The sequence below is a fragment of the Centroberyx gerrardi genome, chromosome 10, assembly GCF_048128805.1.
Source record: "Centroberyx gerrardi isolate f3 chromosome 10, fCenGer3.hap1.cur.20231027, whole genome shotgun sequence".
Taxonomy (NCBI): Eukaryota; Metazoa; Chordata; class Actinopteri; order Beryciformes; family Berycidae; genus Centroberyx; species Centroberyx gerrardi.
This window is the reverse complement of record NC_136006.1, coordinates 28,388,591-28,413,899: the sequence shown is the minus strand read 5'-3', so window position 1 is coordinate 28,413,899 and position 25,309 is coordinate 28,388,591. Positions and strand designations below refer to the sequence as shown.

Below are 25,309 nucleotides of genomic sequence, written 5' to 3'. Positions count from 1 at the left end.
ATCCAAAGAGACAATGGAATTTTCCCATAAGAAACATGTAGATTTCAGTGCAGTGGTATTATAGCCAGCCTAATTTAAGAGGGTTCATGAAGATTGTCTAGAAAGGGTTTCATCTTAAGGAGTTCCACATCCTGCTTTCAAAAAAACCTCTTTATTTTGGAAATGGAATGGTAAAAAAAAAATACATTTGGCGATGTTACAATAATCAACTTGAGAAAAGATGTTTGTATCTGCATTAGCTGAAAACAAGCTACATAAAAGAGGCACAGATTATAACTTTAGAACAAATCAGAAATAAGATATCTACTAACCCTGCTCTGAGTTATTGGGAAGATATATCATATAGATACTAGTTATTGTGCATTTAAATGGACAGATAACTTTGAGACTCCAACCCAGATAGTTGCTTAAAACAGTTCTGGATGTTTGAGATGAGGAACAGCTTGATGGTAAACCTGATGAGCTGCAGTGTTCTGGAGATTGGAGCCCTTTTCTCATAGTACTAAAAGTTGCCAATGAGGCTTTGAGAGGCCTTGGCACTAAATGAGGGAATTGAGCAGCTTGCAAAACTGCGATGTGGCTCCACCTGGTGGAGGTGATGAATGAATACACACAATGAATGGATTTTGATTGTTTATTGAACTTAGTTGCTTTTAAGGTATTCAAGTTTTGCTATATTAATATCATTTCCATCTTTTGCTTTCCTGTTGACCATGTATGATCAATGGTCAGTCATTTCTAACATAATCCTATGTGACATTTTTGAGCAGTTACATATTTTACATCGTGTTGGTCTTAAACTTGAATGAATACCTGGATTTGTCAATGCTCATTTTGTCTCGTGCCTTCAACCTTTGTTAAGGGCTTTTTGTCTCTAGAATTCCACTATGACAAAGTCTAAGGATGGTTGAGGAAGTGACAGTAATTGATTGATTTGGGGACAAAATCAGACCTGACAATTGCTTTCGAGGGTAGAATGCTTGTATTCTGCGTTCTCCTTATTGAAATGTCCTCAGTTCCCGGCACCTTCGCCAGGGACATGGATGTGTTCCTAGCACCTTTGTGGTGGAGAGGGCTGAACATCTTAAATGGTTACTTTGTACTTCGATGCAAGTGCAGTCCCACCCTCACATGTTAACTGTTCCTGGAGCAAATAAATGGCTTGAGTCTGCACTCTCTCAGGTGACACAATGAAGTCTCATCTCTGCTGCTGTTTCTACCTGGCTGTGAATTACGAGCACTGCCCTTATTTTTGTCTGATATTAGCTGACCGTGACCCAGCTCTCTGCCACTTTTGCCTCTCTCTGCCTCATTTGTTTTCTTATGCTATTGTCATTGTCCATATTACTGTTCATTCCACTGTTTTTCCCGGCACCTATTGTACGTTCAGTAATCCTGGTGGGGGGTCCCTCATTGACTTGGCCCACCCAAGGTTTCTTCCATTTTTTTTAAGGTTTTCTTGGAAGGGTCTAAGGGTGGTTGTGCCGGGTAGGTTAGGCTGTGTTGAATAGGTAGGCTGTTATCTCTTTCTAAAATCTGCTATAGCGTGTCTTGTGATTTGTTCTGCTTCCTTATATTTGTCCTATATCATTCTGTTCTATGGTTGACTGTTGATCAGTTAGATCAAGTTAGGCTCATTCTTTTTAAAGTCCTTTGAGACGTGCTTGTGATAAAGGGCTATAGAAATAAACGAACTTGAACTTGAACTTGACACAATTTCTTGTCATGACATTGGGCCCCAGAACTGCTACCGGCCTTCAGCTAGCACAGGCTGGAGTCCCTCAGGGTCAGCCTATATCTGGAAGCAGACAGAGAATATTGTAGGTGGCAGTGGCTGCTTGCTGTCAGCTGCTGATGGAAAGGTCCCAAAGGTTAATGTGTAGTAACTAAAGGCTGTTACTCTTCTCCTTTGGAACTGCATTCCATGCCTACAGCGACCACAAGTAGTGGTGTGAACAGACAGCATGGTGGCAGCGGTGTATATCAATAGGCAGGAAAGCCTTGGCTCCCTGGGCCTGTGCAGGTGGTACAAGAGTTATGGGTATGGGTGCATCAGTAGCTGCAATCATTGAGGGAGGCACACGTGCCAGTATAGGATAAACGGTGCAGGGGTCTAGCTGTCCATAGAGACCCTGATCCCTGAAGAATGGAGGCTCTACACCAAGTCAGAGCGCCCAGCCTGACCACTGAGAGTATCCAGATTTTTACACTGGATGGCAGATACAATTATATAGGCATACAAGAATGGACATTCCAGCACCAGCCAGGTAGCAACTTTTTAGGCACTCTGTCAAGGTGCTTCCCTTCCCTCAACATAGACAGCTCACTCAATGTTTGCTATATTGTACCATCAGAACGTTGCCGGAATCTCCAACAGGATATTTGTCTCTCAGGTCTCAAGTAGAAGTGCCGTCACTGCTGAAATTTTAATTGGGTGGAAGTGAAATTACTGGTGTAAAAATCTACTGGCAAAATGTAGTGTAGCTCATTTAAAGTGTACTCAAAGTTAATGAGTTACTTAAAAAACAGTGTCATTACAATTGATCTTTGCCATGCAACACAAAAATGATGAGAGGACAGAGTTATAATTAGAGTTAAAATATAAAATAAAGTGCATAGCTAAACAAAGATTTGTGATTCAGTGACTTGCCTTTACCTTACTTCACTCGTCACTCATAAATTGGCATGATATAGAGAGCCATACAAAATGTGTTCTATGTAACAGATATCATTTAAAATGTAGCTGTTAAATATAATACTTAAACATACTTAAGTAAAATTACTGAATTAAAAGTACAAGTACGCAAAAAGCTACCCAATAGCTGTAAAGAGTGTAATTTGTTACTTCCACCCTTTTTGTGCTTAGCATGCATCAGAAGTGATTTACTCTTATCACCATACCCACAGGACTGATGGGCCAATTCCTCCAGTAGCTCCAGTTCAGGGGTGATGTCTTTTTCAATCAGACTAGCAACCCCAATCCTTTAGAACTGACATCATTATCAGGCTGGGGCAGCAAAGCCTTAGGCAGTGTCTGGTGCCTCAGTTTACAGCAGACGTACAGTATAGTGTTTGCCTATGCCCCAAGGGGTGTGTAAATACAATTGTATATAGATGGCTTGACGTTGTTCCTAGTGTAGTCTTTGCAATTCCCCCCTAAGTGTTTTACTCGCTTTCTGGATTCAACTGCTGGAAATTGCCACTTAGGCCCTGTGTGTGTGTATTGGACAGCAGTGTTTCTAGTGACCTGGAGGTATGAACGCTCTACAGTGAAGTAAGTGATGTAATTTAATAATTTTAATAATTTTGAACATAAACATAATGATGTCAAAAACTAAGAAAATAAGGCACAGGTAGAAAATAACCAGAATTATCTTGTAAAGCCTATGTTAAATTGCAAGACTGTTAAAGTCTTTGAATTAGTTACCAGTTGCTAACATTAACTTGTTAGCTATTGTTTTATGTTTTAGGTGTCACAAATAGTGAGAGAATGTCTGGCCTGTTAGCATTTTGTGACCCTGTATCAAGTCACTTTTTATGGTCTTGCAGGTGTCTGACAACAGAAACAGAAAGATATGTCAATGACAACAATTGTATTATGATACCAGTTTAATTGAAATTCAAAATAAGTGATGACAGACTGAGTTGGAGGCGATGAAAAGTGGGATTCGTAACATTACTCTTAATGATGACAACTCCTTTCTGTCCCCTTGCCTGTGCGCTGGGACTCCACTGCGTTTCTATTGGACGAGAGCCTTTTTGACATCACATCCTGTCGTTCTTCCTCTTCTGTAGTTTGTACATCCGGAAGGTGGGGTTTTTGTTGCAGCAGCGGTTTGTACTATTAGACCCTATGCCTCGGTATGCTCCATTAATGCAGTCATCAAGATAGCATCAAGCGAGGGGAGAAATACAAATCCTGCTTAGGTAAGGCTTCAGATATATCTCAATGGCATGGAATAGCTGGGTGTTTCTAAACACTGTGGTAGAAATAGGCTACCACACCGGCTCCTTATTTAAGGAAGGGCGAACGACCAAAATACCCACTAGGGTGACCGCCTAGATTAGTGCAAATCAATGCCACACACATAACTAGTTTATTTCAGCCAATTTGGGTTTATTTCTGTTGGCGGGAATATCGTTATTTACTTGTCGGCTGTCCCGTTGAAATGCTAAACGGACATACGGCTGAGAGCTAGGTAGACGTCCTGTTGATTATCGTTGTACACATGTAGCCTTTCAGTCACTGTGGACATTTGTATTGTGGGTCAGCCTACTTTCAACACGGCTTTACATCGGTTTTCGTACAGTTTATGATGTCTCGGATGATATACGTTTGTATAAGTTTGACTGTGGTGTTGTAATACGCTGTTTAGCAGTAGTCATTAAAGTCCTTAGTGCGTCTTTGTGAGCTTTTCTGTTGATGGTCAACTGCCGTTAGACAGAAACTACGGTGTTACTACCGCTCAGATTTGGGTAATGCTATGTGTTTTACAAATGTAGCCTACCCGTAGTATGTGTTTTTATAGTGCAGGCTTAGAGTTTGAGTTAAATTTGACGGTTATAGCCTACTTAGCTAATTTCCCGTCGACAATAACAACGATTCGTTTGTGCGGATAAGTTTTCCCCCTGAGGAGATGACACACCCAATCTGGCTCATGGTGCCTTTCAGTGCAATCCTACCTGTCAGCAAAACGGCTTGTTTCCATAACATTGTCTTGTTTTCCTCCCCACCATTTTAGCATGCATTACTAATATTTGGTCTCAGGCAGGAGTTCCCAGACGTTTTCATGTCAAACCCCTCCAGAGATTTTATCTGAAGGACCCCTTGTCTGAGAACATTTTGTTGTTGGACATGACTTGATACAGAACTGGACAACTGTCTATACTATAGTCTATACGTGGGGGGAGTAAGCCTCTGATTAGAATAGACATTCCTATGTCATTTTCTCACTTTCCTATCTACATAATGAAATAGCAATAGAAGTGTTAAACTATCAATCTTTTTCTGGGGGCCTGCTGAACCCCCCTCAAGGACCCCTAGTGGTCCCCGGACCCATCACTGGGAACCATTGGCTGGTTCTCAGGGGACTTCAACAGTGCCACTGAGAAAATGGGTCACTGTGCCAAAGAAAAAGCTCAAATTGGTACTGTTACTGTAATTCAAGGCAGAGGCAGTTGAGTCTAATACAAGTGCAGTGTGTGTTTTGTTCTTGTGATATATTGGCCTAGCCCATCCTAAAGCTGGTGCTGAACAATATGTGTGTAGCTTGTGTTGTCTGACTAGGGCCCGACCGATATGAGATTTGTGGGTCTGATGCAGATAATTCAATTTCCGATAACCGATGTAAAACATTTTTTTTGATCAAGACTGGTTCTCTCTTCAGAGTAAAGCATGACTAAAATGATAACTAAAGTGCATATTTTCTGGAAAACTGAGATCCAATAATGATGAAAACATATCAGTGTTTCTCTGTAATTTTATGCAGCTGTGGTCCTTTTTTTTTTTTTCTACTTTTGTCCCATATCTGTGGCTGTTTGAGTCCAAGTTATGTTTCAAGTTGAGATTGTAGTGCTAAAAATGTTTTTTAATCATAATAAAATCATTACTTCTAAAACATTTGGACTACACTTATTTTAATTGCTATGCTAATTTTAATTTCACATTTCCTCTAGCAGTTGTGGTAATTTCCTACCACTGCTAAATGAATACAGAGGAAACACTGCATAAATGAGTTTCAGCAAATGAGAAAATGCCCCAATTTTACAGGGTCATAAAAATGCATATTGTAACACCCCCTCCCTACAATACAGGCTAAGTCCCTCTCATCTTTCCCTCTTCCTCCCTTTACTTCTCCCATTCAATGAGAGAACCATCCTGTGGTAAAGCGTGAGAAGGAGGTGTGGCTGAGTGCGTGTGTTTAGAGTCTCATTGCGTGAGTCTCATGCTCAATGCTCAAGCTCAGTATATATCTTTGCCATTGGTGACTGATGTTATTGCTACTGAGCAACAACTAAGCGTTCGCTTGCTAGCCAGTGTGGTTAGCTAGTTACAAGTGGCTGTGGCATGAGACCGGTGATTTAAAACATGTTTAATCGGAAGAGGGACATTTAGGGCTGGGGCATTTGTTTATTGACAGGGAAAATTGAATGAAAAGGTCAGTCATATTTTTACTTTCCAGCCTTTTATTGTACGAACTTGCAAGCTAGTAGGCCTACTCACCATCAAATCTATACATTTAGCACTGAATGGGCCTGGCTGTACGACTTGTGGAGTTGTCACGGTTATTTACTTGATCCAAGGTGTGTCAATTGTGCCATCTGCTGTACAAATTGTGTGTATTGCCAAGCTGTCTGAAAATGGCACAGGTGTTTATCGCCCAGTCCCGTAGAAAAAACACTGTTAGGGAAACAGCATCAAAGGAAACAAACACTACTGTGTGTAATGGGCTTGTTCGCCCAAAACAGACAGGAGTGGAGATCCTTTGTTGCTGCCCTACATGCCAGTAGGCATAAAGGGCAGTAACCGTTTATCGCTTCATTCCACTATTGTTTTGAAGACTTTTATTGGTGCCTTATCGGCGTAACAATCCAATAGGCTATATCTTTGAAACGGCAGTATTGGCTGATAATATCGGCATACCGATTAATTGGTCTGGCCCTAGATGACTATCTTGAAGTGACTGATTGTGTGTTTTTGGTGTAAAAGTGTAACTTTTACGCTGTTATCGGGGCCCGTATTTTGTGTGGGCGGACAGATGGAGGGGTGGAGGATAGAATGGGATAAGCAACACACACACACACACTTGTTCCATCTCATCTCCATAGTAGTGACTCTTCTTTGCTATCAGGGGAAAGTGAGAAATATAATTCATCATCCAGCTTAATGTGCCTCAGGGGTGAACAAGGCCTAGTTTCAAACAACCTCAAAAAAATACATGAACGATGCCTTGCCATTTTTCATCTTTCCGCCATAGTCTTGTGTCCTGAATAAGTATTGGACTTCGTGGTTCAGCGATGTAATAAGAGATGTGCACCACCCCAGATTCTTCTAGTCAGTTATTCAATTATTGCAGCGAAAGAATAATTTATTATTCAGTATTTGTTGACTTTTATCTGATTGCCATGTGTTACAGCCTAGGCGTCACTACAGTAATTTCTTCATTGTATGCTGAGACTTTTGCTTTTGTAATTATGGCATAAGGAGCTGACTTTTTTTTTTCTTCACAGCAAAACATATTTTCAATATTTCTAATAAAAAGTTGAAAAGAAAGTCAGAAAAAGACGCATAATTTTTAAATCAGCTGTCAGCATACACATCCCAACTATCTAAGTTTGTCAAACAGTTAAACCTGTGATTTAAATTGAAGTCAACCAGTGTATTGTCACTGATTATGGCTGACAATTACACCTCTGGAATGACCTAGTCATCCCCCTCTTAGACGACTCATGAGCACACTGCTGACTCCAACAGAATAGGAACTTGTTTAGGGAGGCCAGTTCAGGGATTGTTTGGCGCTCTTGTACAAAGAAGTAGCTGATGTTTTGCACTAATATCTTTAAGTTTGACCATTTTTATGCCAAAAGATTCCAAGTATCCAGTGTTTCTCCCAGAATTTTATTCTATTCAGGGTGGAAAAGCCTCTGAAACAGCATTTCGACCATCGTAGGACACTAACACTCCACTGAAACCCGGACTAATGAAATTCTTTTAGGATTAACTGCTCTTTAAGACAGGGTGATCCAACACTCCCATTGAATGGTAGGGGAAACTCACTGCCTTTATGTTAAATATTAACTTGCATAAAACATTATTGAACAATTAAATGAGTAAATAAAATGTGGAAAGAAAGTCAAATTTCATTGCAGGTTTTACAGACTGTAGCTGTGAACAGGGAGGAACATCTATCATATCGTCATGACTGGCCAATAAAAGCCACATATTGGCTCAATATATAGGCAAACATGTAGCTAACGCACTAAGAAGAGTTTCAGAGTTTGCGTTGTGGATGTGAGATTCCCATTCTGGAAGACGGCTGTATCAGATCCTCATTTCACGTCCTCATTGATCCTCATCACTGGTAACACTCACTTCAGCAAGAGCCATATCTGCTTATAATTCAATTATAAGGCCTAAACTGTAGTAAAACACAACATATTATGTAGCCTTTTTTATTCTCATTGATCAATAGAACTCTCAAGAAATAACTGACGCAATGCAACATTTAAATGTATTTTGAAGCTGTTAAGGGTATCTTCATTTACTATTTAGTAAACATTTGAATTAAATTTGTTGAGTAGTGGTGGCACAAGAAAATTAGGAAGTTGGTATTGATATGCAAATTCTACTCATTAAGAATTTATGTTTGCATACTAATTTCATGGTCTTGGAATTATAAATCTCTATCAGTGTTTAGAGTAGTTTTAAGATATTGAGCATTAAAAATGTTCATATCCCATAGGGAAAAACAAATGTTTTTTAATTTGCATTTTACCCACTTTTAAAAAATCAAAGCTTTCAGCCTCATAGAGCTTCATTATAGGAATAACATACTTTTTTTTTTTTTTTTTACCAGAATTTGAGATTGAAGTTTGTAATCCCAAGGTCACATTTCAGGTTGTTGGGCTCATGTTATGACACTACATGCTGTTTGAAGACTTTCTTTCTCACTCAGTGTTTTGAGGTAGGGTTTTTTGTGTGTGGGCAAACAGTCCAATACACACTGAGTTTGTATTCATGCTCTTTCATATGCGAGATAACACTGTTGGTGTTTGCAACATTGTAGCCACTTGGTACCATCAACAACACGGCTGGATTGAGCCTTGCTGTTGGGAAAACACAGTTTTCTGCTTAGTTGTAGACCTACAGCTCACTAGTCATCCCAGGCTAACATCAGCAAAGGTGGAGAAAGGTCCTGTGAATGAGGCTGAACTGGCCCTGCATTCCTGTTCCCCTCCTTCCAAGACTGTCTGGATGTTTATCCCAGTGGCTCCGACCACATCCAAGCCCCTACTCGAATGTTTCTCTTTACACTAAGCCCTCCGGTTCCTTTCTGTTACCACAACTTGTCAGAATGAGACAAGTATTTTCCGAGATGCTTCATTTCACTCGTTTTGGACTTATCCCTGGCTGGTTCATATCAAAGAACTTCATGCACTTTCCTTGTCAGTTTGTTTGATTTTATAATGCGGTTCCCCAGTGACCCGGATTCTTCTCTCTGGCCATGTCATTTAGAAGATCAGCATGTAATGGTACTGGAGTCAGAAAACCATCTGCTAATGATGTTGGCAGTGGAAGTGGAGGGTCAGGGTAGCAAGACCAACATATGGATTTTTTTACAGGACTTGGAAAGAGTTTCTTTCCAAGAGTGATTACGGGCAGGAGATAGGGATGTAGAGAAGTGCATACCAAGCCCCCCATCAGTCGTCTGCTTTCTGTCAGTAGGGAGGGAAGGGAGGCCTATATATTTTGCGGGACAGTCGGCTCCAGGACCCATGCGAGAGCAATGGGATACTTTTTGCCCTCGTGGCCATTGGAGAGTGGGCAGGGCACCGCCATTGACCAGGGCCTGTCCTGTGAAAACATCATGTCCACTGACGGAGACACTACTCTTTCCCCCTCTCTGTTTCTATTCATCCAGCATAGAAGGCCAGGCTATGCCCATAACATTGTAGTTCCTAGCAAAGCCATCCGCCAAAGGAAAAACACGGCGCCTGCACTGTTCAACTGCAAATACATTTTTTTGTGTGGTGAATTCACCGCTACTCTCCAAGATGTGTGAATTGGGAAATTACACTTTTGGTCAATTATTGGGAAATGAGCATACCTCATGATCCTTTTTTCCAAGGCAGTTGGTTTGACATGCTGGCATACAGTAGATGTGAATGCTTTGTGTGATGGGCCAGTAACCAAAATCAATGGGCGTTATTTCCCACAAGGAAGTGGAACAAGATACAGAAATGTTTGTATGCAGCACACCATGAAAACAACACATTGATCTGAAGCAGTAGACACTCTATCCCCTCCAAATGAAAAATGTATTTTTGAAGCATGAATTCCCCTTATCTCACTTCTGGCACCCAGATCTCCAGTCCTGCTTAGCTACACCCAAGTGTTGTGTGTGTTTACCTGTTTTACTTCATTTGTCTGTTAGTTTGGTGAGCTTGTCGGTCATTTTCTTTAAAGGGTAACTTTGGTATTTTTCAACCTGGACCCTATTTTCCCATCTTTTTGTGTCTAAGTGACTAAAAGGGACAACAATTTTTGAAGTTGGTCCAGTATTGAGCGAGATCGCTTCAGCCGGCAGCCGCGAAACGGGCTGCAATGTAATCCGACGGGGCAAATCGTACCGTCAATGTACGTCCACTTAAAGTGCTCGTTTTTGCCACTGACAGGCTCAGATTGTTATTATAAGTGTCTGACAACATTATGGAAAGGACCCTACAGAGAAATGAAACGTTTTTCTTTACTTTTCGCTTGATCCGGTCTCGCAAGAGTTGAGTTGTTGCAGGAAGTTACACACAGACCGGATCAAGCGAAAAGTAAAGAAAAACGTTTCATTTCTCTGTAGGGTCCTTTCCATAATGTTTCCATAATGGCTGAAGCGATCTCGCTCAATACTGGACCAATTTCAAAAATTGTTGTCCCCTTTACTCACTTAGACACAAAAAGATGGGAAAATAGGGTCCAGGTCGAAAAATACCAAAGTTACCCTTTAATTGTTCTCCCCATTTCTTGCTGTCCAACTGCTCTCTTTTTTCACTGTCTCTCTTTGTCTCATGCTGTGCGTGTGCAATGCTAGTTATTTTCACCACGTCCCAGCATGCCCACTGTGGTGAAAACGATCCCTCCTGAACCAGCAAAATAACAGGAAATTCGGCCATAGCTTTGCCACTACAGGAACAAGTTCCAAAGAAGCACAGTAGTCTTTGCATCATACATGCCATGCATTCTGGGTGCTGACCAGAGCATGTGAGCCGAGTTGAGCGACTTGAAATTCTGCTCATCGCTCACACCGTTGTGCCCCCACTCCGCTCAGCCGCTCCTTGCCATCTCCTCCCTTTCGCTCCATTCTCGCTCAGCTGGCCGATTGACAAACACCTGCGCTCCAAGTTTGCTCCACCCTCTTCCAAAAGAAGCCCATCATTTTGAAGTTTGGCATCACCCACATGGATCAATGAGAGGAATTATCTTACCCCATAATTAAACAAACTTCTCACTGTGTGGACACTATTGTATGTGTATGGTTTGGTGCACAAGATGGATAACTTTCAAGCAACGGTTCACCCCAAAATGAAAATTCTGTCATGATCTACTCACCCCTGTCTCTAAACAGGGCTGTAGCCATTATACTGCACAGCTTGTGCAGTATAATCCAAGTGTTTTGTAGCTGAATGGTTTTGATTTGTGAGCAACACTGGAGCTGAATGGAGTGAGTAGGAGCAGTGATGTTTTATTGTTTTGCATGTGCCCCACACTCAGGTTAATACATGGTCGCTCCGCTCACATGCTCTGGTGCAGACATTCTGTGTATGCTTGACATTTTTGTGATGTGATGACATGGTTTTAACAGCAACAGTGAAACAAAAGAACGAATTGAGTCGTAGACTTAGGTAGATCTTACAACCACTCAGCTGCCTTGTAGCCTGTTTTCTCTGAGCGAAGGTAAAAGTCTACTCTAAAAGTTGCTTTCCTTTATTTCATAGGGTTCTTCTTTACCTCAAGGGAGGATTTCTAATCATACAACCTTGTGCTGCTGTCTTTTCAAACCTACCTCTGTGTCTAAGCCCTGGCTATACTCTATGCTCTCTGGTTCCAGTATGTCAGTGGGGATAATATCCCTATCCTGAGGGAACGGAGGCCTCTTTGGATTGACCATGCTACATTCTAGCAGATGTGTGGCATGCCTCTGGGTGTTTTGAGATACAGCTCTGTCATGGTAATGGAACAGTGTAAGCAAACTGCTGAACAGGACTGTAGGCGTGTGATAACGGCACTGGAGATAAAAATAGGGCCTCCTCACTGCTTAGAGGGGCTGCATGGTGTTAGAGGCCAATCTAGAAACTGCTCAGTTGGTACAGTAAGATGGTCAAAACCATACACACTCATTCAGCTAATTCAAATCGAAAAGTCTAAACTTACAATTCTGAAATGGTAGATCTGAGTCTGACGTCATTTGGGCCTCCACTTTTTTCAGTTAGGTGTAATTGGTTACTCCCAAACATCTGTCAGTTACAAGCATCCAGCAGCCCCTCTCCAGAGACTTGACCCCTCAGTATTTCCCACTAGCCACCCCTCATCTCCGCTCGATAAGGGATGGAGGTTAGCACTTCCATCCTGTGGTAATCCATTGTAGCACCTAGGGGTCCTAGAGGGTGGTGGAGTTGGTATGTGACTGGGCCTGCATTGTTTCCCATTAGGCGAACTGAAAGACTGAAAAGTCTTAGCAAGATAGAGATAAGAAGTGGGCAGTAAAGATTTTTTCAGTAGGTGGTGATAGATTTGTCAATGAATGTATGTTGTGAGCTAAACGCATGCTGCTTTGTATCCTGAATCAACTGTGTGGAATGCTGAAGTAACAGGAGAGAGATGAGTGTTTGGAGAAGACTGTTGGGGTCAGCTGAAGGGAGGTTCCCCCCTTGTTATTCCAACTTCACAATCGTATCCAGATGGATTGTTTTCGAAATGAGGATATCTGTTGTGTTTTCTGTTACTGGCCATCGACCAACTGAAAGGCTTTTTGCACCCTGATGTCATTGGGTGACTATGTATTTGCTCAACATACTCCAAGACGCAGTGTATTGTTTCACCCTCTTTCGTCCTCCTCACAGACATCGAACCAGATCAGTGAAGATTGTGCTACATTTGCTCCTCTGAGATTATCTCCACATGAATAAGGGGAAAGTTTAATAGTGGGATGTGTTTGAAAAAGCAGCCTACTTGGTGCTGCTGAAGCAGGCAGGATTGTACCGCGGGGAAGATTAGCACCCCACTGCCCAGTTTTGTCAAAGGCTCCTCTGTGCGTCTCCCTGGCCAAGGGTGGTTAGTATGCATCATGGGGTGTTTGTTCAACATTTTTTCCAAGCTGCCCTATACCTTAGCCGAACCATTCTATGATCTCTACCGACAGTGAACATTTTAACTTGCACATATATAGCCTATATATCTTGACTAAAGACATCTCTCCAATGTGTCCACTGTGTTTCACTGTTAAATTATTCAGTGTTGCTTCTTCCATGATAAACAAGCCTGTGAGTTTTCTCCTTGAATCCCAGCTGCTGTGCTTATTGCAGGAAACCCTTCTTGGTTCAGAGGCACCTGCCACATGACTGAGGTGACTCATCTAGGCCATACCGTTTAGGCCACAGTGAGTTGTAATTTTGACATCACTTATGCTTGAAGGTTGCAACCCATAGAGAGCAGTGCAACAGCAGTTCTCTGCCATGTGATTTGGTGCCAACTTACTCTTTAAATATAAGAAGGGAGATCATAGTGTGGTAGGTACTTTAGGGGGGAAAACACAGTGCAAAAAACAATTGTTTCAGGATGAATTTCACAATATTTTTTTAAGATGATGTCATCATAGGTCTGTCCCCTCAAATTACGTCACGTCCTGGCATGGTTTTTGTGGAAATCACCATAGCATGTGCCAACTCACTCTGGAATTTTCCAATGCCGCCACAGTGTTTCAGTCAAACCAAACACACACTAGGCCACCCCTGAGTGTTTTGGGTTGAGTCAGCTGACCACACAGGCTTCGAGAAAGTGAAGTTACAGACTGCGAGAGGGACCAGCTGAGCTAAACTCTAGAGATCTACAGAGAGGAAGGAGGATGGGGAAAGTGAAAGGGAAAGGGGACCTCGGAGGGGCCAGAAAAGCCCCTGTTTTTCCCCATCTGGTAGAGGAGAGGAAATCCCCCACCAGTGACCTCTGGGATGGAGAGGGAGGGGGGGGGGGGGGGGGGAGTCATCGTGTTCCCTGTAACTGTGGCTCAGATCCCTTGGAGGCCTTCTCTTGGTCTCAAAATGCACATACACACTCACACACACAACTGGAATCTAGCCAGATGACTGCATTCTGAGCACATGAGTGAGGATGATGTTGAAGTTGACCATTACTACGCTAACACACTGGTCTCATCGCAATGAAGCTGTCAGTTTTCCAGAAGCAGCAATGGCTCCCTTTCGTTAATATCTCACGGAAAGTGTCTCCTGCCCTACCCTCCTGGTTATCTACACTCTCCACTGTGAAGAGGGCGTGAGGTTGACCAGATTCAAGCATTTCTCTTATTGAATTCCACACAAATACAGCAACCTGAGGGACGTAAAAACACGCCACGAAAATGTAATAACTAGACCTTTAGTCATATGGCTAGACTTTGGGATGACCAGAAGGGCCCTGGCCAAGGATTTGAGGCTGCGCACCAGCTCACAGTGGGTGAAAATATCTGCGATATAGCTTGGAGCCAGACCTTACAGTGCTTTTTAAAAGTGAAAAGTAAAATCGAAAAATCAATTCTAAACCTGTTTGTACCAGATAAAATCCTAGCTGCTGCATTTTGAGCAAGCTACAGATGTGGAAGAGCCTTTTGGTTAATGAAGGAATAAAGAGAGCCACAGTAGTTGATAAAAGCATGGATGATCTGATTCATCCTTTTTCCTACCATTTAGGTGTGGAAAAAAAAAAGCACCAAAAAAGACTCACTGCCAGGGCAGGTGGACGAGCTGGGGCCCAGTTGTCAAGGGAATCTTAATGAATTCCTGCAGCCTGCGTGGCACTAGTGTCATGTATATTTCAGCAGCCAAGCCCCCTAGCTACCAGAGTGGCCTAGTAGGCTCCCCCCCCCCCCAACACCCACACCCCTACACCCGCTACCAAGGCCTAGTACCACACTCCAGTCCCAAATCTGGGTCAGGCCTAAGCATTAATTCCTCTTTTGCTTTTCGCCCTCCATTTTAACCTTTCATGCAACTTCGGGTGAACTGCAGCTGGGAAATATACCGGGGAACCCCCCCCTCGCCCTCTCTCTCTCTCTCTCTCTCTCTCTCTCACACACCACCACCCTCCATCCTGTGAAATGGTTACAGTATGCACTCTGCAGTTCTTAGCATTATTGGCTTATATTTCCACTTCAGTGATTCCACTTTTATTTACAGTGATAGGTTTTTTTTTATAGCTTTGGACCAACAAATTCAGTGATTTGTAGGTGTAGGTGGGGGCATGTGAATAATTTAAATAGTGACCCCAGTGCAAAAGTGCTGAGCTTTGCTAACCTCTTCCTGCAGAAGGGGTGTGTGTGTATCCTTCCTATGAGACCTTGCATTGCTATGGTTACTGAAAACAAAGACAGGAAGAGCACCGGTCAGACTTGACTTCCTGGTCAGGGAGAGTGGAGTCATCATGATGCCATTTCCTCAGCATGCAGACACGGCGAAGCTAACAACCACACTAACATCTGGCGTAGTGTACTGCAGTTCAACTTGATGCAACCCAGAAGTTGCCCTCTGCATTTGGCAAATGTCACATTTTGTGTACATTAGTTGTAGTTTGAGGGGAAAACTGGGAATTTTATTTCCACACCAGAAGTTTGGGGCACAATGGCAAATTTGTCATTTTGTTAAGGATGTTTAGTTTTTTATTGTAGGGTCTTTCTGTCTGTTTTTCACTACCTTTACATTTTATCTCATAGTGAAGCCATTTTTGATTGTAGATATGAAATGTTTCATTTTTTTTTTTTAGTAAACTCTCAGCTAGTTTTTGTTGTTTTTAGTCAAAACACACACACTAGTCTAAATTTTCCAAACTTATCTCCTTATTTTGAAGTCACCCCAGTGCTTGCGGACATCTTTCACAGCTTTAGGGAAAACTGAACTATTTCCCCAGTGCAATATAAAGCTTTTTTGGGCACTCTGGGCATTTGTGCCCATAATTTGTCCTAATACCCTTGTGGTGTCTTTATAGTCATTTATCCATTCAGTTTCCACTCAGTGTAACAGTATTGCTTCACACTGATGCAGAGTGGAACCTGGCACAGTTCACACACATCCTGACTTTGCCAAGTGTGCTTCTAAAAGTCTCTCCAGATGCACTCTACCCTCTGTGGTGAAGTCAGTGCCTATCTACAGTATATACTGTCAGAAAGCTCTCTGATTGGCTGGGAGGCCAACCAGATGAGTTGGGGGAAATCAGCAGTTGTGATTAGTCACAGAAAAGTCAGTCTCACAGAGATGCAGGACTCTAATAGTAGTCAATCTGGGGAGTTCATCCACACCCTGCCCAATTTTGATGGACCTGTTTTGGACTCCTATTGTCGTACCTCTGCAATATAACAATATAACAATATTTCATTTCGTTTACACCATGACAATTGGACAAAAAGTTCAAAAGTTGCTGATGTTTGAGTAAAGCATGTGCATTTTCAATTGCTCTGCCTTTTAAAAGGATGAAAACCTTCAGTTCAAGCAAAAACATGAAAATTGCCAAAGTTGGATTTATTACATGTTTCACATCAGCAGCAGTATATTTGCCTTCCTCAGCCTTGTCTGCTGTACACCCCGTGCAGTAATGTCTCACTATATTTGCTGAAGTGACATGTTTACTGTTTGGGAGGAGCAGATTATGAATAATGCCTGTGAATCAGCTCAGTGTTTCCATTAGTCTGAAATTTCCAGAGGATGAATGAGACCTCTAGAGATATAAAGAGAGGGGGAAAGAGAAGGGAAGGGCCAAGGAGAGTCTCAGCTCTATGATATGACAACAAGAGCCCACCGTCGTCTGACAGTGTTTCAGACTGCCAAGACAAGACTCTGTGCAGCTTTTCTGTCGATGTTATCACTTCTCAGCTCATCAGCTCAAGGTGACATTAGTTTGCATTTGTGCAGACGCATGGTTGTGTTTTATTTGGGGAAGGTACGACTGTAGTTTTTAACTGTCTGCAAACAGGTTGTAATGAGGTGTTTGGTTACGGCGGTTGCTCAGTTACAGTTTACCTATCCAGCAGGATTGCCAAGGGAGGAGCCCGGAACCAAGGTGATTACTAATACCCGAGTGTCAGGGTTAGGATTCAGAGAGGAAGGAAGTTAAATGGGCTGGCAGGAGGGAGGACTGACAGGAAAGTGTGTCAGTAGGCTACTCCAGTCCACAGGAAGCAATGGGCTGGGCCTCTTCCTGCTGCGCTCTAACAACACAGGATATTTAGTGTTAGGCTTATCTGTCAGAGCCAGTCTCTGAAGGTGTGAATCATGTTAAAGTGATTCTGTAGTCCAGTGGTCTTCAAGCATGTGCCATGGAGAGCCATGTGTATATACAGGGTATCATTCCAACCAAACACTACAGCAGTTGGTTTCACTGATCAGTTCCTCCTCTCTGGTTGAAGGTGTACTAATTAGCTGCTGTTGTGTTTGGTTGGAAAGATACCCTCCATAATACATGTCTGTCAATGGCACATGGTTGGAAATCACTGCAGTAGTCTGTCACCATCCAGTCCTGTCTTTTGATGACCCCTGTGCACATTTGTTGCTCCTGACAGAAATTCGTTCCTTGCTGGTCCAAAGGCCGCGCAAGTTAAGAGTCGGCCGGCAGGCATTTACAACGTAGCCAATTTGAACTCTGTTGGAAGTTGGTCTGACAGAGATAAAAGATGTAGAAGTCAGCTGAAAGCAATCGACTCTGAGCTTTCACCCTCTGAGGGATAAGGCCCATAGAGTGCAGATAGATGGCCAATGATGTCTCCCTCCATTTTAACGAGGTTAGCACTTGGTGCCCTGACTTAATGCATTCCTAAATGCTGTCTTGCAGCAGGGTATGATAGCTTCATTACTTCTCTTCAGCGGCAATGACCTTTTGATGGCGAACTTTATAAAGTTCTAAGATTCATGAGTAGGCAATTTGGCACTTTAATGGTAGGGGTGGGGGTTGGGATTTGGGACTTGTTGGACGGAAGCCTAGTGGCTTGGCACAGTCAGTTACTGCCATCTTGAAACTCGAATAAAGTAACAATCACCATCTGTCCTAGCTTGTTACGGCGTCCACACAGTGTCCATGTGTCTGTACTTATGAGGGTTATTTACTGAACACAGTCAGGTGTGCTTTATACTTCATTCTTGTTCTGTGTATCCCTTGGTCCACCATTGATATGTTTGCTCTTTTGTCATTCACAGGTTGTGCCAGTGAGTTTTTGGGTGCAGGGAAGTAGCGTGTGTGTGTGTGTGCGTGCATGTGTGCGAGTGTGTGTGTGTGAGAGCGAGAAAGAGGAATCCAGTGATGGCTACCAGTAAGAGTAAAAACCAGAGCTCTCTGGCCCTGCACAAGGTGATCATGGTGGGCAGCGGAGGCGTGGGCAAGTCGGCCCTCACCTTGCAGTTCATGTATGATGAGGTAAGTCCACACACAACTGAACTAGGGATGCTCATTTTCCAAAAAACTCTTGATCGATTATTACCGTATGCTGCGCTTACTTGCAGACTAGTCCCTACAATAAAGTTGATTGGCTCATGAAAAGTACTGAAAAAATTATTGATTTGGAACCAGTATCGAAATCAAGTTACCAGAACCGGTACTGAAAATTCTCAAATGAGACCCAGCCCTACCAGAAGGTCTCATTGTTTGATTCCCCAGACCAGCTAGGAAAGTCAGGGCAAAGAATGGGTAATGCTTGCACTCCCACTTTCTTAAAGGAACCGGAAAGAAACCCAATTTAAAACACTGTTAAAAAAAACTTGCATTTCTGGGTACATTTTGTTGTTTGGTGGTGTATTTGTCTTATTCCTGTGGCTAACCGGCCAAATGTAGACGTCATGTCAAGATATTTACAGCACAGCTACAATGAAGTTTGATAGCAGAATTTTTTTCAGTACTCTAAAATATCCAATAGTAAACGTCAGGGGCTTGTTTCTAGACTCAACCACATTTCCTAAATCTACTCCAAAAAATGGTTAATTGGTGTCCTCTAAATGTAGTCTACCTTTTGAAAAGTTTTTTGTTTTTTACTTTTCTGTATAATGGGGCATGACTAAATTATATCTATTGGGTTGTCAGGCCATATGTGGCTCTTAAATGTGGCTTGAATATCAGATTTTAGTGTGCTTTAAAAACTCAGGGGAAACTCCTAGGCTGAAATCCTATTTGAACCAGATATTGTCCTATATCCAATACTGTTATCTGTGCATCTCTATTCCCTGTGAAAACCATGCATCATAATAATAACAAATACCCACACATAGCTGAGACACCATTCAAACATTACATGCAGCACATTTTCATGGAGGGAAGACGAGGTGCAACATCCTCCAGTGGAAAAAAGTTGTTCAAGCTTTAATAGCTCATTAGATTAAAACCATGACGTTTCGGTCCAAATGGACCTTCATCAGATAAGAAGACAAGAGAAAACAGGTTGTGTATGCATATCCCAGGGCTCATGAGCACACCAAGTCTTCCTCTTTGCATGTTTTGAGTTTTCAGAAGTGGACTCTGTATGGTCGTGTGCTTTTAATACAATGGATATAAAACTTCCTCCATCTCCCAATAGCTAGGCTTATCTCTTTATAACAAAACCATCATAAGGCTGTGCTATTGAGCCCATGTGTGTCACCAAGGATTGAAGAAGATAATCAGCCAGCAATTACGTCCTAAAATAACACAGAGGAGTAGGCTATAAATGTCTGTCCAAAGGCTGCCCACTCTGAGACGATAAGAAGAGGAAGTACTGTCGTGTGCCGTAGTCATGCGCTATAATATAACAGTAACTGAAGTAAAAAAAAAAAAAAAAAGGTGAAATAAAAAGAGGAAGAGAACTAGTTTTGGCTTCCCCCCACGTTGCTGAAAGCAAAAGTTGTTGCCTTTTTCTGTTCCCTTGCTTTGAGATGGCACAGATAGTCCTGTTCACCCACTGACAAGATTTAGATGCCAGTTTGCTGAGGGACTGATGCAAGATATAACTTGACTGAGAAGCCCTTCACTACCCAGAGGATGAGAGCAAGATTCCTTGACTGAATAATGAAATCTGATAGGATGAAACTTAAATGATCCCTGTAGGGAAACTGGGACGTTGCAGCAGCAGATGGTAATGGGGTACAGCATAAAATAGAATATAAATAAGAATATGGCAAACAGACAATTACAACACCAGAATGTGTTCAGTACAAATGTATGGAATGAAAGTAAGGAAAGAAATGAACTGCATGAGGGTGTGCAAAATATATATATATATAGAAAATATGAAAGTATACCAAAGATGTTAAATATATGCAGTATGAAATAAGTATATATGCAACATATGACATATTAGCATGATATGAGAATATGAAGAATATGTTACAGTATGTGAATGTACTGTATGTGACTATAGTATCCCCCTAGTGGTTAACATACAAACCAGGCTTCCACTCATTTCTAAGCTATGCATTCTATAGTACAAAATCCATACAAAAACCAAACTATTGTTTTTGTACTCTTTCTTTCTTTCTTTCTTTCTTTCTTTCTTTCTTTCTTTCTTTCTTTTTCTTTCTTTCTTTCTTTCTTTCTTTCTTTCTTTCTTCTGACCAAAAACTGCCTTCCCATGCACGAAAATGCATAAAACTCTGCAGAGTAGTCCAGTCTGGAGTCTGGTCCAAAACGACGCATACTGTAATATGGGGCCAGTCTTCCTGATGTTGGCGCTATAGCAACTGTCCAAAATTTAATGTGGAACATTAACATGTGGAAGCACTTCCTAGCTGGCTGTACAAATTCATGATCTGCCTAAGTCGTGAGATTGAGTCCTGGATGGTGCAACCATAATGTGACACTAATACAGCTACTGTATTTATGCTGGCTGGTTTAGGTGAAGTCCCTCTAAAGGCTTAAATGCATTTAAGCCGAACAGAATTCATTTTCTCCTCCTTTATATCCCTTTTTTTCCTCGAGGCTAAGCAGTTCCCAGCCGCCGTATTGCCGCTAGCAGCTAGCATTATTTCTTGTTATTTTAATGTGAAAAAAGTTTCACACTGCAGCTTTAAAAACCTGCCTTCTCATCCCTAGTTTGTGGAGGACTACGAGCCCACCAAGGCGGACAGCTACAGGAAAAAGGTGGTGCTGGACGGGGAGGAGGTGCAGATCGACATCCTGGACACGGCGGGCCAGGAGGACTACGCCGCCATCAGAGACAACTACTTCCGCAGCGGAGAGGGCTTCCTGCTGGTGTTCTCCATCACAGAGCACGAGTCCTTCACCGCCACTGCCGAGTTCAGGTACAAGACCTCACCTGTGTGTGGGAGCACAGGCATGGGTGTGTTAATAGGGCACCTATGGGACATTAACACTGTTTAAAATCTTGTCTAGATTCATGGGGTTAGACTGCTATCCATATTGGCCTTTTATTAAAAAGCAGATATCGGCCCGTCTTCCACCTCTGATATGATGCAGTTTGTAGGTTTCCAATGAATGAAGCCTTAGCTTGACGCTCCAACGATTCCCCTCATCCTTATCCACATCAAAAATAATCCACAGGACCACTCGGTAAAGTTGAACTGTTTACTTCGACACAAAAAATAATTGGTACAGAACAATTGTCAATTTCCAAAGTTATCAAATTACTGAAGCAAACTCAAGCGAGAATCGTTAATGAGAGAGAAAAGGAGAGAGGTCAAAAAACTGTGTGGCTCCACTCTCCGCTTGCCTGACTGCCACGAGATCACCCCAAAACTCTGCGAGAGACAGTATCAAAAGACAACTAAAGGTACGCAGTTACTAGGAAGCAACAATCATAGTCACCTATTCCCAAATATTACAAATGTAATATAAATGAGATTTTATGCATTTTAAATTATCCACACACATTTTAAGTGCAAGGAATCAAACAATTAACTATCGCATTACTGCAAATATAAACTGTAAATACATCAACCTGTAAATACTGTAAATATTCCTTCCAATTCCTTATAAATGAACCATGTAAATTACTGCTGTCTTACATATGAACTTAAATTATTGCATGCTAATTAGTCAAACATCAATAAACTGCATTTAGGCTCCTACACAGTTTGTTTACATATTTATTGTATAATTGTTCAACACGATCATTAATATTTTCCTGGATTTCATTGCAGAGTTTTAGTGTTTCATGGTCTAAATGCTGTTTCAGAGGCTTTTCCACCCTGCCAAGAATAAAATTCACAGGAAATCACAGAATACTTGAATTGAAAATAGGTGAAAAGAGCTAAGGATATTGAGGATGGGTACAAAATATCAGCTATCGGCAGCTTCAATTAAAAAAAAAAAAAAAAAAGATTAAAAAAAAATGTAATACTATGTGTTTGTCTGTGCACGGCAGGGAGCAGATCTTGCGGGTGAAGGCGGAGGAGGACAAGATCCCTCTCCTGCTGGTAGGGAACAAGTCGGACCTGGAGGAGCGCCGGCAGGTTTCCGTAGACGAGGCCCGGGGCAAGGCTGAGGAGTGGGGCGTCCAGTATGTGGAGACATCAGCCAAAACCAGAGCCAACGTCGACAAGGTGCACCTACACACACATATCATACTCAAGCAGATGTTTGACCTGTGCTGAATTTTTGTCCATCTTAAAGGTTTTCAAATCTACTACAGCTCAGGATAAGAATAATGTTCTTCATAATGTTTTGCAGATAGATGTAGTTTAGTTAAAAGGGTATTTATGGAATGAATTTGAAGTCCTCACAATACTGGACCCTGATTGGCCGACAACACCAGCTCCTCTAATGCAAATGAGGTAAACGTGCTGACTGGAGGCTTTCCAGTTCAAATGATGCAAATTGGCCTGATGGGAAGGATTTCAGTCATTGTTTAGTGAGGGAGGCCAATCAGGACCAAATGCAGTTGTGATGCGTTTCCTGGAGTTAGTCTGAAACTTTGAAAATGCAATAACTCCCATAAGGGCCCCCCTAAAATTGGTGTATTTTCAAAAAGTTGCAAACATTTTTCTGATTATATGAATGTTATTTGCATAATATGAAAGTTCTGAAACTATAGTGCCACAAAGGTATCTGCAGAAGTCTGTGAGTTCATTAGTTCATTTGGAGCTGAAACAATTTCTCTTGTTCTCTCTCAAGGTATTCTTTGACCTGATGCGCGAAGTGCGAGGCAAGAAAATGTCAGAAAACAAAGACAAAAACGGAAAAGGCAAGAACAAGAAGAACAAGAAGAGCTTCAAAGAGAGATGCTGTTTACTTTGAACTCTTTATGGACTTTAACAACCCACAACACAGTTGCTACATTGGGGAACATGTTCAAAAGCAGAGCAATCCTCCCTATCGTCATGTCAAATGAAATTTGTCTGATTTGTTTTTTCTTTTTTTAATAACTGTCCATGATTTAGTGTCTAGATCAATCTCAACCACTTTTTCCATGTCAAACTAAAGATTTAAATCTGAGTTGTTGTTTTAACGTAATGTTGCCACTATTCTGTGACTGTGACTTGGACTGCAGTGCTTGATGGCTCATAATAAGCCGATGACCAAACTGCCACTGACACTAACTCTAGATTTGCTCGAGACATTCTCCACTGTTTTACCCAGACACAGAGTATACTGCCTTGGACTACAGTTCAGTGTGTGCGTGTGTTTTAGTCCAGTAAACAGTCCTTTTGATTTGTTTTATTTGTCTTGAACTGCTTTTAGCATAATTCTTAGTTTATTTTAGTGTAGATCCAGTGAGCCTAGGTTGAGGCCCATCAGTTTACAGGGAACCTTAATGCTGCTGTCCCTAATATTCGTGATCATTTATGACGACACTTAATGTCTTCATCAAAGACGTTGGCCATGTTCTCTCCTCCAGGTGAGTCATCATTCGTCAGAACTCGCATCCTCGTGACTGCAAAGCACACATGATTGGAATGGATGTTGAATTGGGAAGCTTTTTTGTTTTTCAGTTGTGACAGCGCCCTCTGCTGCCGCTGCGCTGACAGGAAGGAAAATGTATTCATCCGTTCCATCCAGGAATGTGTGATTTTTCTGATTGCAGAGGCAGCAATCAAACAGTCCCAATCAGAGGAGCGGGCGCTAAGCATGGTCATTTGTATTGAGTTCTCATCAGTCCTGGCATTTGTTCACCACAAATCAAACGTGAGTTGCCTTGCCATTTTTTTTCAGAAGGACTGCTGCAAAGTGAAGTCTTTTTGGTGACAATGATTCTGGAGCGGGCAATTATCTCTTCCGCAAATGAGATGCAGATATTCTCAGCATTTATTAGATATTGCGAGGCTGCGAGAAAGGCTGTAGGGGTAAAGTGGGGACTAGTAATTTGATGTAGGTGACTAAGGGCAGAGAATAGGTTTATTTAGATGGCGGGCTGCTGTGTCGATGTCGTTCGGTCCTCCCAGCCCGTCTCGCAGTGCAGATTGCTTCCAGAAAGACGAATGTTGTATTTGCTGGCTCTGCACCGTGAGACGGGTCATGACAATCCAGGAGGCCGTCATGCTTCTGGTCCATGATGTCGCCATAATCGGACACACACACGTCTTAACGGCTTATTGTGAATCTTTACACTTTTGTTATAACTTTTGTAGAACGTGCACTACATTGCCAATACCTTAAAGATGAACTTGTCAAAGGAGTCATGCTGGAGATTTTTTAAGCAGTACGTGCCAACGAAATCACAAATAACATGTCAAACTAGTTTCTCTGTGTGGATATGTGTATGTTGATTAACTTGAGTGTATGTGCATTGACCAGAAAATGTCTTCTTTTTATTTCTGTCTGTATGAGTGAAGCTTTGACGAGGACGCCAACTTCTTAACCGTTGTTTAATCAAGTGCTACAGTGAATGAGATGTTTCTACCACTGCCCAAATCATCCTCTTTCTAACGTGTCCTCCCTTTTTCTTTTTACTTCTAGTCGACTGTGAGTAGGATTTTTTTTTTTGCTCTCTCTGCAGCAAGAGGAAAAAATCCAATTTGAAAGAAGACTTCAAAATATGTTGCCAAATAAATGTTTTTTTCTTTGTAAATACCGGAGTTGATCGAATCATTTGTCAGGAATGGACGGATAATTTGTCTCTCGTGTTCCTGTTCGCACAACAGACGATGCAGATGGATGAAGTCTCACCCCGCATTAAACACTTTCTCATTGAGCAGCCGCAATTTAAAAATTTTGAATCTCTAGACTGGGTTCGGCCTTGATTTATATCTGAGAAACCAGTTGGAGTTAATTAACTTCATCCTTAAAATTCAATCAATTCAAAATGTAAATTGAAATAGCAGCTCACTCCCTAATGATGGAACATTTATTATATGATTATTTATAAGAACCTTTGTATAGCAACAGATGATTTACATTAGGTCTGTATAAATGGTTGAAACAGATTAA

General features: G+C 41.8%; 1 protein-coding gene across 1 annotated transcript; it reads left to right on the top strand.

Annotated features, from left to right (window-relative positions):
* Positions 1-3,805: 3,805 nt before the first annotated feature.
* Positions 3,806-25,022, top strand: LOC139924473 (ras-related protein Ral-B). The gene is made up of 5 exons (XM_071915500.2): positions 3,806-3,927; positions 18,160-18,376; positions 21,017-21,225; positions 22,308-22,485; positions 23,057-25,022. The coding sequence occupies exons 2-5, from the start codon at positions 18,263-18,265 to the stop codon at positions 23,177-23,179; spliced, it is 624 nt and encodes a 207-aa protein (XP_071771601.1). The 5' UTR covers positions 3,806-3,927; positions 18,160-18,262; the 3' UTR covers positions 23,180-25,022.
* Positions 25,023-25,309: the final 287 nt, after the last annotated feature.

Coding starts and splice junctions, on each gene's coding strand:
- LOC139924473 (XM_071915500.2), top strand. CDS start 18,263: ATGGCTACCAGTAAGAGTAAAAACCAGAGCTCTCTGGCCCTGCACAAG. Junction 21,226..22,307: donor ACCGCCACTGCCGAGTTCAG/GTACAAGACCTC, acceptor TGTGCACGGCAG/GGAGCAGATCTTGCGGGTGA. Junction 22,486..23,056: donor CCAGAGCCAACGTCGACAAG/GTGCACCTACAC, acceptor TTCTCTCTCAAG/GTATTCTTTGACCTGATGCG.